The sequence below is a fragment of the Salmo salar genome, chromosome 03 (assembly GCF_965601325.2).
Source record: "Salmo salar chromosome 03, fSalSal1, whole genome shotgun sequence".
Classification (NCBI taxonomy): Eukaryota; Metazoa; Chordata; class Actinopteri; order Salmoniformes; family Salmonidae; genus Salmo; species Salmo salar.
In genome coordinates this window covers 49,185,569-49,200,401 of record NC_138293.1, presented here as the reverse complement: position 1 = coordinate 49,200,401, position 14,833 = coordinate 49,185,569, and the positions used below count along the sequence as shown (strand labels likewise).

General features: G+C 44.7%; 1 protein-coding gene across 2 annotated transcripts in view; it reads left to right on the top strand.

Moving 5' to 3' along the window:
• The window catches only part of LOC106600622 (sterile alpha motif domain-containing protein 10), a 230,348-nt gene that overhangs the window by 64,998 nt on the left and 150,517 nt on the right, over positions 1-14,833 (top strand). For both annotated transcript variants that reach the window (XM_014192113.3, XM_014192112.2), the window contains exon 2: positions 602-783. In XM_014192113.3, the coding sequence (XP_014047588.2) occupies positions 602-783 (182 nt within the window). The remainder of the gene's footprint in view (positions 1-601; positions 784-14,833) is intronic.

The following is a 14,833-nucleotide window of genomic DNA, read 5'->3' as shown; positions in this document are numbered from 1 at the left end:
AGAGAGAGGGTAGGGTTACAGTAAGTTACAGAGTTATAGAAGTGTTGTAGTAGTCACATTGAGATTGAAGAGTTTTTGTTCAATTAATCCTGGATTTGAGTTTAATATTTTTAAACCATATTTTATTTTCCATAAGTGATCTCTTATTATATATACAGTATGTTTTATGACTACTAAGACATGGTGCCCTTTTCCTGACATGGCCACATACAACTGAGAATGTTTTAATGGAATGGTTTTGGGGATTTTATTCAACAAGCTCTCAGTCTCACATCAGAATTAGACGTTCATCCATGTTTCTCAAATGTCTAATCAACTAAACTGTCTGTCTGTCTGCAGCTACAATACAACAATTCGCTGCTGGAGGATGAAACAACCAACTAGCTCTCACAGTCTCACATCAGAATTAGACGTCCATCCATGTTTCTCAAACGTTTAATCAACTAACCTGTCTGTCTGTCTGTCTGTCTGCAGCTACAAAACAACAATTAGCTGCTGGAGGATGAAACAACCAACTAGCTCTCACAGTCTCACGTCAGAATTAGACGTTCATCCATGTTTCTCAAATGTCTAATCAACTAAACTGTTTGTCTGTCTGCAGCTGCGTCGAGCTTCAGTTTCTGCCGTGCATCCCTGGAGCAAACAGTGTCTGCAGAGGAGCTAGCCTACCAACTGCCTCGCCGGCCAGGGTCTAGTCTCACCTGGCATGATGGGAGGGGACAGATGAGCACATACACACGCACCGTCAAACTCCTGCAGCAACCTGGCACAGAGGGAATACAGGTATAGTGGTCATAGAGTGGCTTTGGAAAGTTTTCAGACCCCATGACTTTTTCAACATTTTGTTATGTTACAGCCTAATTCTAAAATGGATTCAATAAATTAAGCCCACAGCAATCTACAAACAATACCCCATAATGACAAATACAGAAATACCTTATTTACATAAGTATTCAGACCCTTTGCTACGAGACTCAAAATTGAGCTCAGGTACATCCTGTTTCCATTGATCATCCTTGAGATGTTTCTACAACTTGATTGGAGTCCACCTGTGGTGAATTCAATTGATTGGACATGATTTGGAAAGGCACACACCTGTCTATATAAGGTCCCACAGTTGACAGTGCACGTCAGAGCAAAAACCAAGCCATGAGGTTGAAGAAATTGTTTGTAGAGCTCAGAGACAGGATTGTGTGGAGGCACAGATCTGGGGAAGGGTACCAAAACATTTATGCAGCATTGAAGGTCCCCAAGAACACAGTGGCCTCCATCATTCTTAAATGGAAGAAGTTTGGAACCACCAAGACTCTTCCTAGAGCTGGCCGCCTGGCCAAACTGCGGGGAGAAGGGCCTTGGTCAGAGAGGTGACAAAGAACCCAATGGTCACTGACAGAGCTCCAGAGTTCCTCTGTGGAGATGGGAGAACCTTCCAAAAGGACAACCATCTCTGCAGCACTCCACCAATCAGGCTTTTATGGTAGAGTGACAAGACGCAAGCCACTCCTCAGTAAAAGGCACATCACAGCCCACTTGGAGTTTGCTAAAAAGCACCTAAAGTCTCTCCGACCATGATCAAGAAGATTCTCTGGTCTGATGAAACCAAGATTCAACTCTTTGGCCTGAATGCCAAGCATCGCATCTGGAGGAAAACTGGCACCATCCCTAAGGTGAAGCATGGTGGTGGTGGAAGCATCATGCTGTGGAGGTGTTTTTCAGCTGCAGGGACTGGTCAGGATCGAGGAACAGATGAACGGATCAAAGTACAGAGAGCTCATTGATGAAAACCTGCTCCAAAGTGCTCAGGACCTCAGACTGGGGTGAAGGTTGACCTTCTAACAGGACAACAACCCTAAGCACACAGCCAAGACAATGCAGAAGTGGCTTCGGGACAAGTCTCTGAATGTCCTTGAGTGGCCCAGCCAGAGCCCGGACTTGAACCCGATCAAACATCTCTGGAGAGACCTGAAAATAGCTGTGCAGCGACGCTCCCCATCCAACCTGACAGAGCTTGAGAGAATCTGCAAAGAAGAATGGGAGAAACTCCCCAAATACAGTTGTGCCAAGCTTGTAGCGTCATACCCAAGAAGACTCAATGCTGTAATCACTGCCAAAGGTGCTTCAACAAAGTACTGAGTAAAGGGTCTGAATACTTATGTAAATGTTATATAAAAAATATTTTAAAAGTTTTTGCTTCGTCATTATGTGATATTGTGTGTAGATTAATGAGGGGAAAAAACTAATCCATTTTAGAATGAAGCTGTAACGTAACAATATGTGGAAAAGAATCAAGGGGTCTAAATACTTTGCTTTAATTTTTTTCTTCTTGTAAAGACAAGATTAAATGAAGATTAAATGAAGAATAGTGTGATTGGTGACAATATTAGCATATCACTTATATATTATTTATATATTATCTCTTTGAATGGCAAACAGCGCATGCTTTTTTTGTGTGACTTTTCAAATCACCTCACGTAGCCCATAGGCCTATATGTTTTGATAAGGTTTGTATCACAACTAAAGTGGCCAAATAACTAATTAAGCACATTAATCCGCTTTAAAAGAGGTGTACAGCCTAACTGGTACACACACGCAGCGCGTGAGTTTCAAGTTTGGGGAAGATCATTTTCAACATAAAAATGCACCTTTATAATAAAAGCATTACATGCATAATCACATTTGTGGTCACTTTTGAGAATGGTGTTTTTCTGCTAGTGGAACATACGCACCTACTACAGTGTTCACTCAGTGCTGGGCTTATAATGTGAAGAAATAGCCTAATAGTTTATCAAAATGTTAAGCAAAACATTCTCATCTGTTGTGCTAGGCTCATTGCTTAAAACAGATTTTTCGATGGTAGTGATTGTATTAATTTTTGATCTTTCGCATCCCACAACTGTCCCAGACTATGTTTTGGAATATTTATTTCTCGCAAAGAATAGGTAAACTTTTATACTATGGGGGATTGACATATGCTATTGCTTTTGCTGTTCGTTAGGCCTACTCATCTTGTTGGCTGACAAAGTAAATGTGGACAGTTCTTCCAATATCTTCAATATGCACCTCGAAATTGGATAAGGAAGCACGCAGTTGCGTCCCTGACAGACATGTAAGAAAGACCCAATCACATGACTGAGAGCAATGTGAGTGAGAGGTGCTCCAGCCGGGGAGAAGTGCATTATAATGATTATATTCAGCCCAAGGGCACAACGACCACTGGCCGCAAAAGGCATGGATTTTTTAAGCGGGTGTTACGGCCACACAAAGGGGATGCAGCTGGGAAATTCAAGGCGTTATCAAGTGCTGGTCAAATTGTGAATGAGAGACTGATAAAGTGTGTACAGCCTGCGCAAAAAACAAAGCAGAGCTCATGCCTTTCATGCAACTATTTTCAAATCATCATTAGTCGCAACATGCAGAATGTATTAAAAATCAAACATATAGCCCAACATTTGTATCACAACTAAAGTTACATAAATAACTCTAAATTAAGCATTCTAGGAGTAGCTGTTTCTTTGATAACCTTCCAAAACAGAATAGCTGCATGTGCGCACTCCCTCAAATAGTTTGGAGAAAATATCCTTTCTATTTTATTCAGCTATGTTCAATAGTATTATTCATATTATAAAATAATGCCATGGAATTCTAAGCAAATCTTGTCTGCTAAATTAACAAGTGTAGCCCACAGCCGTATGGCATAGCCAGATCAGGGCCTAACATAAAGACAACTCAGAGTATGCTATTCTGTTCTTCTGAAATAAAATACATTTTCTTAATGTCATGTTTCTTTAGACCGGTCTAAAATAAATAATGGATTTATTGTGATGGTGTAGGCTATATTACATGAATTTGTTAGACTTTTAAAATGTAGATGTTCCAAAGATTTGCATCAGTGCCTTGTAGGCTATGCTTGGAAGATAGGAGATGCTAAATGTGTTTCTGTTAATTAACGGTCAATTACCGTGAGACCGGCATTTATTTGCTTGACAATCACCTGCTGACGAAATTTCATGACCGTCATAGCCCTATTCAGTACTTTAGATAACGTCTCCATTTGTTCTCTCTGGGGCTCAAATGCCTCCAGAAAAATCAATACATTGAATTGGAAATGTGAGGACATGCTCTCTGTGGAGAGCTGATTAGATTAGAGCCCTTAGGTTTGTTTAACAGAGATCAGCGCTAATAAGGAAACAACCTTAGTGAAAAAACAGCCTAGTCCCACCACACACACGTTTGTGGTTTGTGGATCAAAAGAACCAGTACAAAATATACTTTATTCTGATTGGTCAAGAGGGTGTTCATTTTGGATCATCTGCATGTCTCAAGAGTTAATACATATCTCTGTTGTAGTTATCAAGAATATTTACAACAAGTTCCAACAAACAGATAGACCATCACCAACCAAGATCAATACACCGTGTCCACTTCTACATTCTGTCTGCTGACAACATATCACTGGGGTTCATCTGAGGGATCTAACTGTCCAATGAGAGAGAGAGAGAGAGAGAGAGAGAGAACCTTTATTTTATACTCAAGTGTTAACATAAATAATGACACACTGCCTTTTCAGAAATGAAACACCAAATGTAATTCCTAAAAAATAAAAATAAAAAATAAAGAAAATATTTAAAAAATAATAATAATAAATAAAGAACATATACATTCAACTTATTTCCTCAACAAAAAATTGTTTCCCCTCCTCTACAAAACAAAGCGCTCCTTCGTATGCCCACTTCTCCTCAAACAATGGGAGATCTTTCACAGCTGAGTAGAACTCAAAATCCACTTTTATTCTTATTTTCACTAATCCTTTAAAAACACATCTTACATCCTGCCCATATCCCGTTTCTATCTTATGTTTCCTACTCAGAAAAATTGACATCTTTGCTTGTCCCAAAATAAAATTTAACAGTTGACATTTTCTTTTCTGTTGCTTTCTATATTGAAACCCCAAAATAAAAACAGTGTCATTGAAAATCTCCCCTACAGCTTTAAACAAAGACTCCAGCATTTCCAAGAGAGGTTTTATCCTCTCACACTCCATAAAACAGTGAAAAATGGTTTCTCTTATATTACAAAAAGGACATCCAGCTCCATCTGAGTTAATAACAGATATAAAAGCATTAACTGCAATGATGCCATGCAAAACCCTCCATTGCATATCACCAGTACCCTTTTGTAACGGTGGCTTGTACAGTGCTCTCCATGCTGGCTTTACCTTGCCATCAATGCCCAATTTTACCCTCCATGGAGTGTCTTTTCTATTTTTCAATTTATCTTTATTCAACACCTTGACACACCCCCTATATAAGTCTTTCCCATTCACCTCATCCAAACCCACCTCTTCCAACCCTCTCAAATCCAGTAATATCGCCTTTCTTTCTGACTCTGGGATATTTGGTGTAATCCCTAGTCTTGGAAATGAGACGTCTTCATCTTGTACCTTCTTCTTGTGGCTATGAAGCATACCCCACTCTTCTACTGACAGAGCCTTCCTGCAGTTTCCCAGCAGTTGTCCTACAATCCTTACCGACTTCACCCCCAAATGTTCAGCCACCCGTCTTCCATCCATTAAGGCGGGCCCAGCCATGGCCATTAACTGTTTTAAGGTGATGATTTTGCCCTTCACCAGAATCTTGGAAAAATGTGGAACAGCTGCAGTTGTGCAATCCAGTCTTGCCCCATACACCAGAGGTTCCTCCAACAGCCAATGCACTGACTCCGCTGAAGTTCGTCTGGACACCTTCATTATGCTCCACACCCTAAGAAGGCCTCTGTAAAACGGAGGTATTCCCTCCCTAGAAATCTGGCTACTATCAACCAAAAATAAAGCTTTCTTTAAACCTAATCCTCCAACCTGCTGTAATACAAGACCTGCCACCCCTCTCCAAACCACTTTTTCCGGTCCATAAAGCAACCTTTGAATAAACTGCAACCGGAAAGCAGCAGCCCTACTAGCCAGGTGTACAAGACCTTGTCCCCCCTCCTCTTTTGACAAATACAAAACACTTTGTGGAACCCAGTGATATTTATCCCAAAAGAAATCCACAATTATTGCCCGTATCTTAGCCAGAAGGCCAGATGGTGGTTCTAAAACTGACAACCGATGCCACAGTGCAGAGGCAATCACATTGTTAACTATAATAGTGCGCCCCCTATATGACATACGAGATAGCAACCAACGCCATCTCCTTATCTTCCCTTCCACCATTTCAACCACCCCAATCCAATTTTTTTCCATAGTCCCCTCATCTCCTAGGTACACTCCAAGATACTTAAAACCTCCCTTACACCATTCCAGCCCCCCTGGCAAAGCCATGATCCCTCCAGACCATTCTCCAATCTGTAAAGCACAACTCTTTTCCCAATTTACCTTTGCAGAGGATATTCCCCTAAAACGATCAACCATTAGACTCAAACTATCCACCTCCACTTGATTTTTCACTAAAATAACTACATCATCAGCATAGGCTGAGAGACGAATAGGAGGAATATCCCTTGAAAGGTACACCCCTTCAATGCGACTTCTAATGCTATTTAGTAGTGGCTCTATAGCAATGGCATATAACATTCCCGACAAAGAACATCCCTGCCTAATACCTCTACACACTTTAAAAGGAGCACTCAAACCACCGTTAACTTTCAATACACTTTCAATGTCACCATATATCACCTCTATCATGGCAATAAAACCAGAGCTGAACCCAAACGCCTCCAAAGTGTGCCATAAATATTGATGTTCAACTCGGTCAAATGCCTTTTCCTGATCAATTGAAATTAGACCAGCATCCAACCCCATAGCCCTAGAGACGTCCAAAAAAATCACGAATCAGAGAAATGTTCTCCCCTATCTGCCTGCCAGGAACACAGTAGGACTGGTCCGTATGTATGATTTGCCCCATCACCTCCCTCAACCTGTTGGACAAAGCCTTTGACAGGATCTTATAATCAGTGCACAATAAAGCCACCGGCCTCCAGTTCTTCACCTCCCTAGGGTCACCCTTTTTGGGCAGTAGGGTGAGGACAGCCCTTCTGCAGCTTATTGGTAGTAACCCTCCGGTTAAACTATCATTAACTACTGCTAGCCAATCCTCTCCCAACATAGCCCAAAAAGACTTAAAAAAGTCAACGGGAAGCCCATCAATGCCTGGTGCCCTTCCATTTTCCATGCCTTTTAATGCAGTGTATAACTCCTGCAAAGACAATGGTTGCTCAAGCTCAACCTGAGCTTCTGCAGCCATCTGTGGGAGCCCATCAAGGAACTGCTGTGTCACTGTTTTATCCTCTTTGTACTCACACTTGTAGAGCTCAGCATAGAACTCTACTGCCCTCTTTCTAATGTCACTAGGTCTAGTGAGCTCTTGTCCAACAGCTGATTTGAGACAATGAACAATTTTTCTTTGTCCATTCTTTTTCTCTAAACCAAAGAAAAATTTGGATGAGGCATCCATTTCAGAGATTCCCTGAAACTTACTTCTCACCAATGCCCCCTGTGATACCCAGCAGGTCTGCCAATGCAGCTTTTTTCCTCTTGAGGGCCTGAGTGTGGCCTCAATCTCCTGTGGTCTCAACCATCGTCATGAGTTCCACTATTTCAGTCTCTAGGGCTTTCATTGATCTGGTGATATCCTTGGTGACATTCCTTGTGTATTGCTTACAGAATTGTTGAATCTGGATTTTCCCTATATCCCACCACTGTTGAAGGGATACAAAACTGGCCTTGTGAGACCTCCACCTCTCCCAGAAAAAACTAAAACATTTCCTGAAGTGAGCATCACTCAATAAAGTTATGTTAAAATGCCAGTATGCGCTTTTAGGTTTTACATCGTTAATGAACACCACCTCTGTTATTAAACAATGATCAGAAAATCCCACTGGGGTTATCACACTTGATTTACAGACCTGAGATTGATGCTCAAAACAATAAAACCTATCTAACCTGGCCATAGAGATGGTGTTCTCTCTCACATGCACCCATGTATACTGCCTTGTGCCTCCATGTTGACTCCGCCAAATATCACACAGTTCATTTGTTACAATGAGACGTTTTAAAAAAGTCCTTGAGGCTATATGAGGTTCTTTGTGATTTCTATCTAAATCACTGATTGTGCAGTTAAAATCCCCAGCAATAAATAAATAATCTTCATTGTTACATTTCTCAATGGTATTTGATAATGTCTCTAAAAAGCATACCCTCTCAACTGCCACCACTGGGGCATATACATTTATCAGACACATATTGATGTTTTCATACCTTACTCTAACTTTTAATAACCTCCCCTCAACTACCTCTTCAACCTCATATGACAAAGGCAAAAACCCTTTTGAGAACAAGATGGCCACACCCCCACTTTTTGAGTTTTTATGACTACACACCACTGTCCCCCCCCACTCCTGTTTCCACATAACTTCATTTTCCAAATTACTATGCGTTTCTTGTAGAAAAATTATCACTTCCCTTTCCCCTAATTAACTCATACACTATGGCTCTTTTTTTAACGTCTCTTGCCCCATTTACGTTTAAAGAAGACATCTTAAAACTGCTCATGGATGAAAAAAAAATACAGAGGAAGACCCAGAAACCACATCTCTTTACAGAGTTAAAGCTGCGACTGAACTCTTTCATTTTCTTTAGAATTTACATCACTTATCACTCTCGTTACCACTTTCTTGAGTCTAGCAATTTCAGGGCTTGTCAAACCTCCCCCTGTTATTTTTGACATTAGAAACTTTGCTGATTCAATAAACAATTCACTTTCAGGGAAAAAGTCTGTTACATTATAATCCTGCATATATTTCTTCCCTTTTGTCAACTTCAGAAATTGACGTACCTTCCCAATCCCATACCTCCCTTCCACCCCATTTATCTCACTATTTTGTTGTGACGCGTCAGATGACTCACTCTCGCTATCCTCCCCAGAAGAAAACTCCACCATCTCTACCACCTGTTTATCTTCAAGTGATTTATCAATCTCTACCTTCCTCTTGGAATTAGACCCTTCACCACCCCTTTCATTCTTCCTCTTACTCCTCGGTACTTTGAAAACAGCTGCTTCCTTTTCCATTATTTCAATCTCCTCTTGACCTCCAATTTCATTGTCCAACACCACCTCAGCGACGGTAGTCGCAATCTCACCGACTGTTTCCCCTCCCTCTTTGTTCTGATCTACCACAATTGCCCCCGTATCCACACTGCCTTCCTCTCCTACTTTTCCTACCACATCTGCCCACCTTCTCCCTTCCCCTGCACCCTTAGCATGTTCATCCCTTCGCGGTGGTGCGTTAGCTGCACCAGCACTAGAGCTGCTACCGGGCTCTGCGTGCTCATTCTCGGGACAATTACGCACCAAATGCCCCTCTCTTCCACAGCCAAAGCATTTCATTGATTCAGTAGAAGCGTAGAAGACATAATCAAATCCATCAATCTTAAAACTGAATGCTAAATTCAGTTCATCAGTGTCCTTTTTTAAAATCATATGCACTTGTCTCCTATGAGACACGACATGTTTCAGCAACGGAGATTTGCATCCAAAAAGAACCTTCTTTATTGTTGATACAATTTGACCATGACGAGATAACTCTCGCTCCAACACTTCATCTCTAATAAATGGTGGCACGTTAGAAAGTATAACTTTCTTTGTCGGATTCATAAGCGGAAATACCGGTGTCTGTGTCTCCCGCAACACCACTCTCAACTATCGTATTCACCTTTTCAATGGAATCTAAGAATATCACTACAGCGCTATTCATCCTTGAGGCTGATTTGATACTATCATACCCAATGATAGCACCCACTGCCAAGCTACATTCTTCCACTGAACACCCGGCCGCAGCAGGAATCTTTACTCCATGTCGCCGACTAAGTTTTTCAAACTCCAAACTTCCGCGAGTGGCCATTGCAACCAGCCCCACCCGCTGGTTGTGCCCTCGCGAAAACCAACCTCAACGATCCCACCACCCCTATACGTGCTTAGTGATATTTAGAGAAGATACCCTTAAAACAACTAAACTAATCAGCATATATATATACACACCAAAACCCAATAGAGTGAAGATAATTCCAGTCGCTCTCACAATCACTCCTGCTTCACGACTCACTCCCAGCATGCACTCCAACGAGAGAGAGAGAGAGCGAGAGAGAGAGAAAGAGAGAGAGAGAGAGAACACCCCTGACCATATCCTCGACATCACAGCAGGACAGACAAATGAAGAACCCCAAGCCCAGGGGATCCCACACCTTCTGAGCACTCTTCCTGTCAGCCACCCTGATAGCCCTCCTGACAACCCCCCCACACCCACTGAGGACATACACAAGACACTGTACTCCTTATGGACTCAAACGGAAATATATATACAAGAAAATAAATGTTTTCCCAAACACACAGTGTCTAAACTCTGGTGTCCAAACACCCAGCGCGCCCTAGACCTTCTGTCTGAGGACCACCTAGGTTCACCTAGCCACATAATAATACACACAGGCACGAACGAATCACTCAAGGGAGTGATTGAAAAAGCTTCTTCTACTTTCCCCAACGCACAAGTGGCTAAACTCTGGTGTCCAAACACTAAGCGCGCCCTAGACCTTCTGTCTGAGGACCACCTAGGTTCACCTAGCCACATAATAATACACACAGGCACGAACGAATCACTCAAGGGAGTGATTGAAAAAGCTTCTTCTACTTTCCCCAACGCACAAGTGGCTAAACTCTGGTGTCCAAACACTAAGCGCGCCCTAGACCTTCTGTCTGAGGACCACCTATGTTCACCTAGCCACAGAATAATACACACAGGCACGAACGAATCACTCAAGGGAGTGATTGAAAAAGCTTCTTCTACTTTCCCCAACGCACAAGTGGCTATCTCCACCTTGCTACCATACAGCGCGTGTAAATGCAAGTATTTACCGTGACTGTGCATCAAAACCAAATGTTTACCTGGCCCCCCACTCCATCCTGGACTTGATTAGCCTTTACGAACAGGTCCCCCACACAAGGCAGCAGTGCCCACCTTCTCCCGGATCCTAAAGGACATCGCCCTCAACCGCAGCCCCAACACCTCACACAGGAGCATCAGATCAACAGACACCACGCCCAGGCCAGCGAGACACTCTTCCGGCGGGACCCAATTCGAGAGGACCTACATCCAGACCACAGCACCACCAAACAAGTCCACACCAACCCACCCCAACCAATCAACACTCCCCCAAGTCAACCATGCCCACAACCCATTTAGGCCCCCTCAGATCAGACCTATGCCCCTCCTGCCCACTCCATGTCCCCCACTCCTGCGAAGAGGGCCTCAACATGAAAGTCACACATATGCCCAGGCCGTGAACAGGCTAACAGGCCCAACCCCCACTCTCACACTAGCCCAAATCATTGGCATGTACCTGATGCTAAGCAGGCTCTGCTCACACTTACTGGTCTGAGGCCAAACCACACGGCAAACAACATTGGACACTTTATGGAACACAAAGCCTTCACCATCTCATCCTGGAATATCCAAGGCCGGAGGTCATCTGCCTTTGGCCTAAAGAGCAGGAACCTGGTCTTCATCAAAGAAATCAAAAATACAGACATTGTCATCCGAAAAGAAACATGGTATAGAGGAGACGGACCCACTGGTTGCCCTCTAGATTACAGAGAGCTGGTAGTCCCCTCCACTAAACTACCAGGAGGGTGGTATAGAGGAGATGGACCCACTGGTTGCCCTCTAGATTACAGAGAGCTGGTAGTCCCATCCACTAAACTACCACATGGGTGGTATAGAGGAGACGGACCCACTGGTTGCCCTCTAGATTACAGAGAGCTGGTAGTCCCATCCACTAAACTACCAGGTGGGTGGTAAAGAGGAGATGGACCCACTGGTTGCCCTCTAGATTACAGAGAGCTGGTAGTCCCATCCACTAAACTACCAGGAGGGTGGTATAGAGGAGATGGACCCACTGGTTGCCCTCTAGATTACAGAGAGCTGGTAGTCCCATCCACTAAACTACCACATGGGTGGTATAGAGGAGACGGACCCACTGGTTGCCCTCTAGATTACAGAGAGCTGGTAGTCCCATCCACTAAACTACCAGGTGGGTGGTAAAGAGGAGATGGACCCACTGGTTGCCCTCTAGATTACAGAGAGCTGGTAGTCCCATCCACTAAACTACCAGGTGGGTGGTATAGAGGATATGGACCCACTGGTTGCCCTCTACAGTACAGAGAGCTGGTAGTCCCATCCACTAAACTACTATGTGGGTGGTATAGAGGATATGGACCCACTGGCTGCCCTCTAGGTTACAGAGAGCTGGTAGTCCCATCCACTAAACTACCAGGTGGGTGGTATAGTGGAGATGGACCCACTGGACCCAGCTTCCGGCAAGGCAGGTGAAGGGGCAGGTTTCAGGTCGAGAGCCAGACCCGGTCTCCCAGTACATATATACCGTGGCCTCACTACGGTGGCGATCGTCGCTCGCCTTCTGTCTCCTGATGGCCTGTTGCAGGTGTACATGGGCAGCATTCCAGGTGTCTTCCGAGCGCCTAAACCAATCATCCACCGCAGGTACCTCGATCTGGCTCTGATGCCACGGTGCCAGAACCGGCTGATAACCTAGTACACACTGAAATGGAGACAGGTTAGTGGAGGAGTGGCGGAGGGAATTTTGGGCCATTTCTGCCCAGGGGATAAACACAGACCACTCCCCCGGCCGGTCCTAGCATTAAGACCGCAGAAACCTACCCACATCCTGGTTAACTCTCTCCACCTGCCCATTACTTTCGGGGTGAGTGGTCGGGCTGACCGAGTTCCTCAGACGCTCCATGAACGCCCTCCAGACCCTTGATGTGAACTGGGGTCCCCGATCAGACACTATATCCTCAGGCACCCCTTTGTGCCGGAAAACGTGTGTAAACAGGGCCTCCGCTGTCTGTAGGGTTGTAGGGAGACCGGGCAAAGGAATGAGACGGCAGGACTTAGAAAACTGATCCACAACTACCAGAATCGTGGTGTTTCCTTGTGACGGAGGAAGATCCATCACGAAATCCACCGATAGATGTGACCATGGCCGTTGTGGAACGGGTAGGGTTGGTAATTTCCCTCTGGGCAGATGTCTAGGTGCCTTACACTGAGCGCACACCGAGCAGGAGGAAACATACACCCTCACGTCCTTAGCTAAAGTGGGCCACCAGTACTTCCCACTAAGACAGCGCACTGTCCAATCGATGCCAGGATGACCAGAGGAAGGTGACATATGAGCCCAACAGATCAATCGATCATGAACATCACGCGGAATGTACTTACGTCCAACTGGGCAGTGGGTGGGAGTGGGTTCCACACGTAACGCCCGTTCGATGTCCGCGTCAACCTCCCATACCACCGGTGCCACCAGGCAAGGAGCCGGAATTATGGGAGTGGGATCCATGGAATGTTCCTCTGTGTCATACATGCGAGACAGTGCATCTGCCTTAGCGTTCTGGGAACCTGGTCGGTAGGATAGAGTAAAATGGGTGAAAAACATGGTCCACCTTGCCTGGCGAGGATTCATTCGGCCGGATGTACTCCAGATTGCGGTTTTCAGTCCAAATGAGAAAAGGGTGTTTAGCCCCCTCTAGCCAATGCCTCCACGCTTTCAGAGCTCCAACTACAGCCAACAACTCCCGATCCCCCACATCATAGTTTCTCTCCGCCGGGCTGAGCTTCTTCAAGAAGAATGCACAGGGACGGAGTTTCAGTGGCGTACCCGAGCGCTGAGACAGTACAGCTCCTATCCCAGCCTCGGACGCGTCCACCTCTACTATGAACTGTAAGGAGGGATCAGGATGAGCCAACACCGGCACCGAAGTAAACAGAGCCTTCAGTTGATTAAACGCCCTGTCTGCCCCAGCTGACCACTGCAGTCGCACCGGTCCCCCCTTAAGCAGTGAGGTAATGGGAGTCGCTACCTGCCCAAAGCCCCGGATAAATCTCCGGTAGTAGTTGGCAAACCCTAGGAACCGCTGCACCTCCTTTACCGTGGTTGGAGTCGGCCAATTACGCACGGCTGAAATGCGGTCATTCTCCATCTCCACACCTGACTCTGACAGACGATACCCTAGAAAGGAGACGGACTGTTGGAAGAACAAACATTTTTCAGGCTTCACATACAGGTCATGCTCCAGCAGTCGACCAAGCACCTTGCGCACCATAGCCACATGCTCGGCGCGAGTAGCGGAGTATATGAGAATGTCATCTATATACACCACTACTCCCTGTCCATACAGGTCCCTGAAAATCTCGTCAACAAATGATTGGAAAACGGATGGAGCATTCATCAACCCGTACGGCATGACAAGGTACTCATAGTGCCCAGATGTGGTACTAAATGCCGTCTTTCATTCATCTCCTTTCCGGATACGCACCAGGTTGTAAGCACTCCTGAGATCCAATTTGGTGAAGAAACGCGCCCCATGCAATGACTCAGTCACACTGGCAATAAGAGGCAGAGGGTACCTATACTTCAGTGATCTGATTTAAACCACTATAGTCAATGCACTATAGTCCATCTTTTTTCTTCACAAAAAAGAAACTCGAGGAGACAGGTGAAATGGAAGGTCGAATGTATCCCAGTCCCAGAGATTCGGTGACATATGTTTCCATAGCCGCCGTCTCTTCCTGTGACAGAGGATACACGTGACTCCTGGGAAGTGCACGTCTGCCAAGAGATTTATCGCACAGTCCCCCCGTCGATGGGGTGGTAATTGAGTCACCTTGTTTTTACAGAAGGCTAGAGCCAAATCAGAATTTTCAGAGGGGATGTGCATGGTGGAGACCTGGTTTGGACTCTCCACCGTAGTTGCACCTATAGAAACAC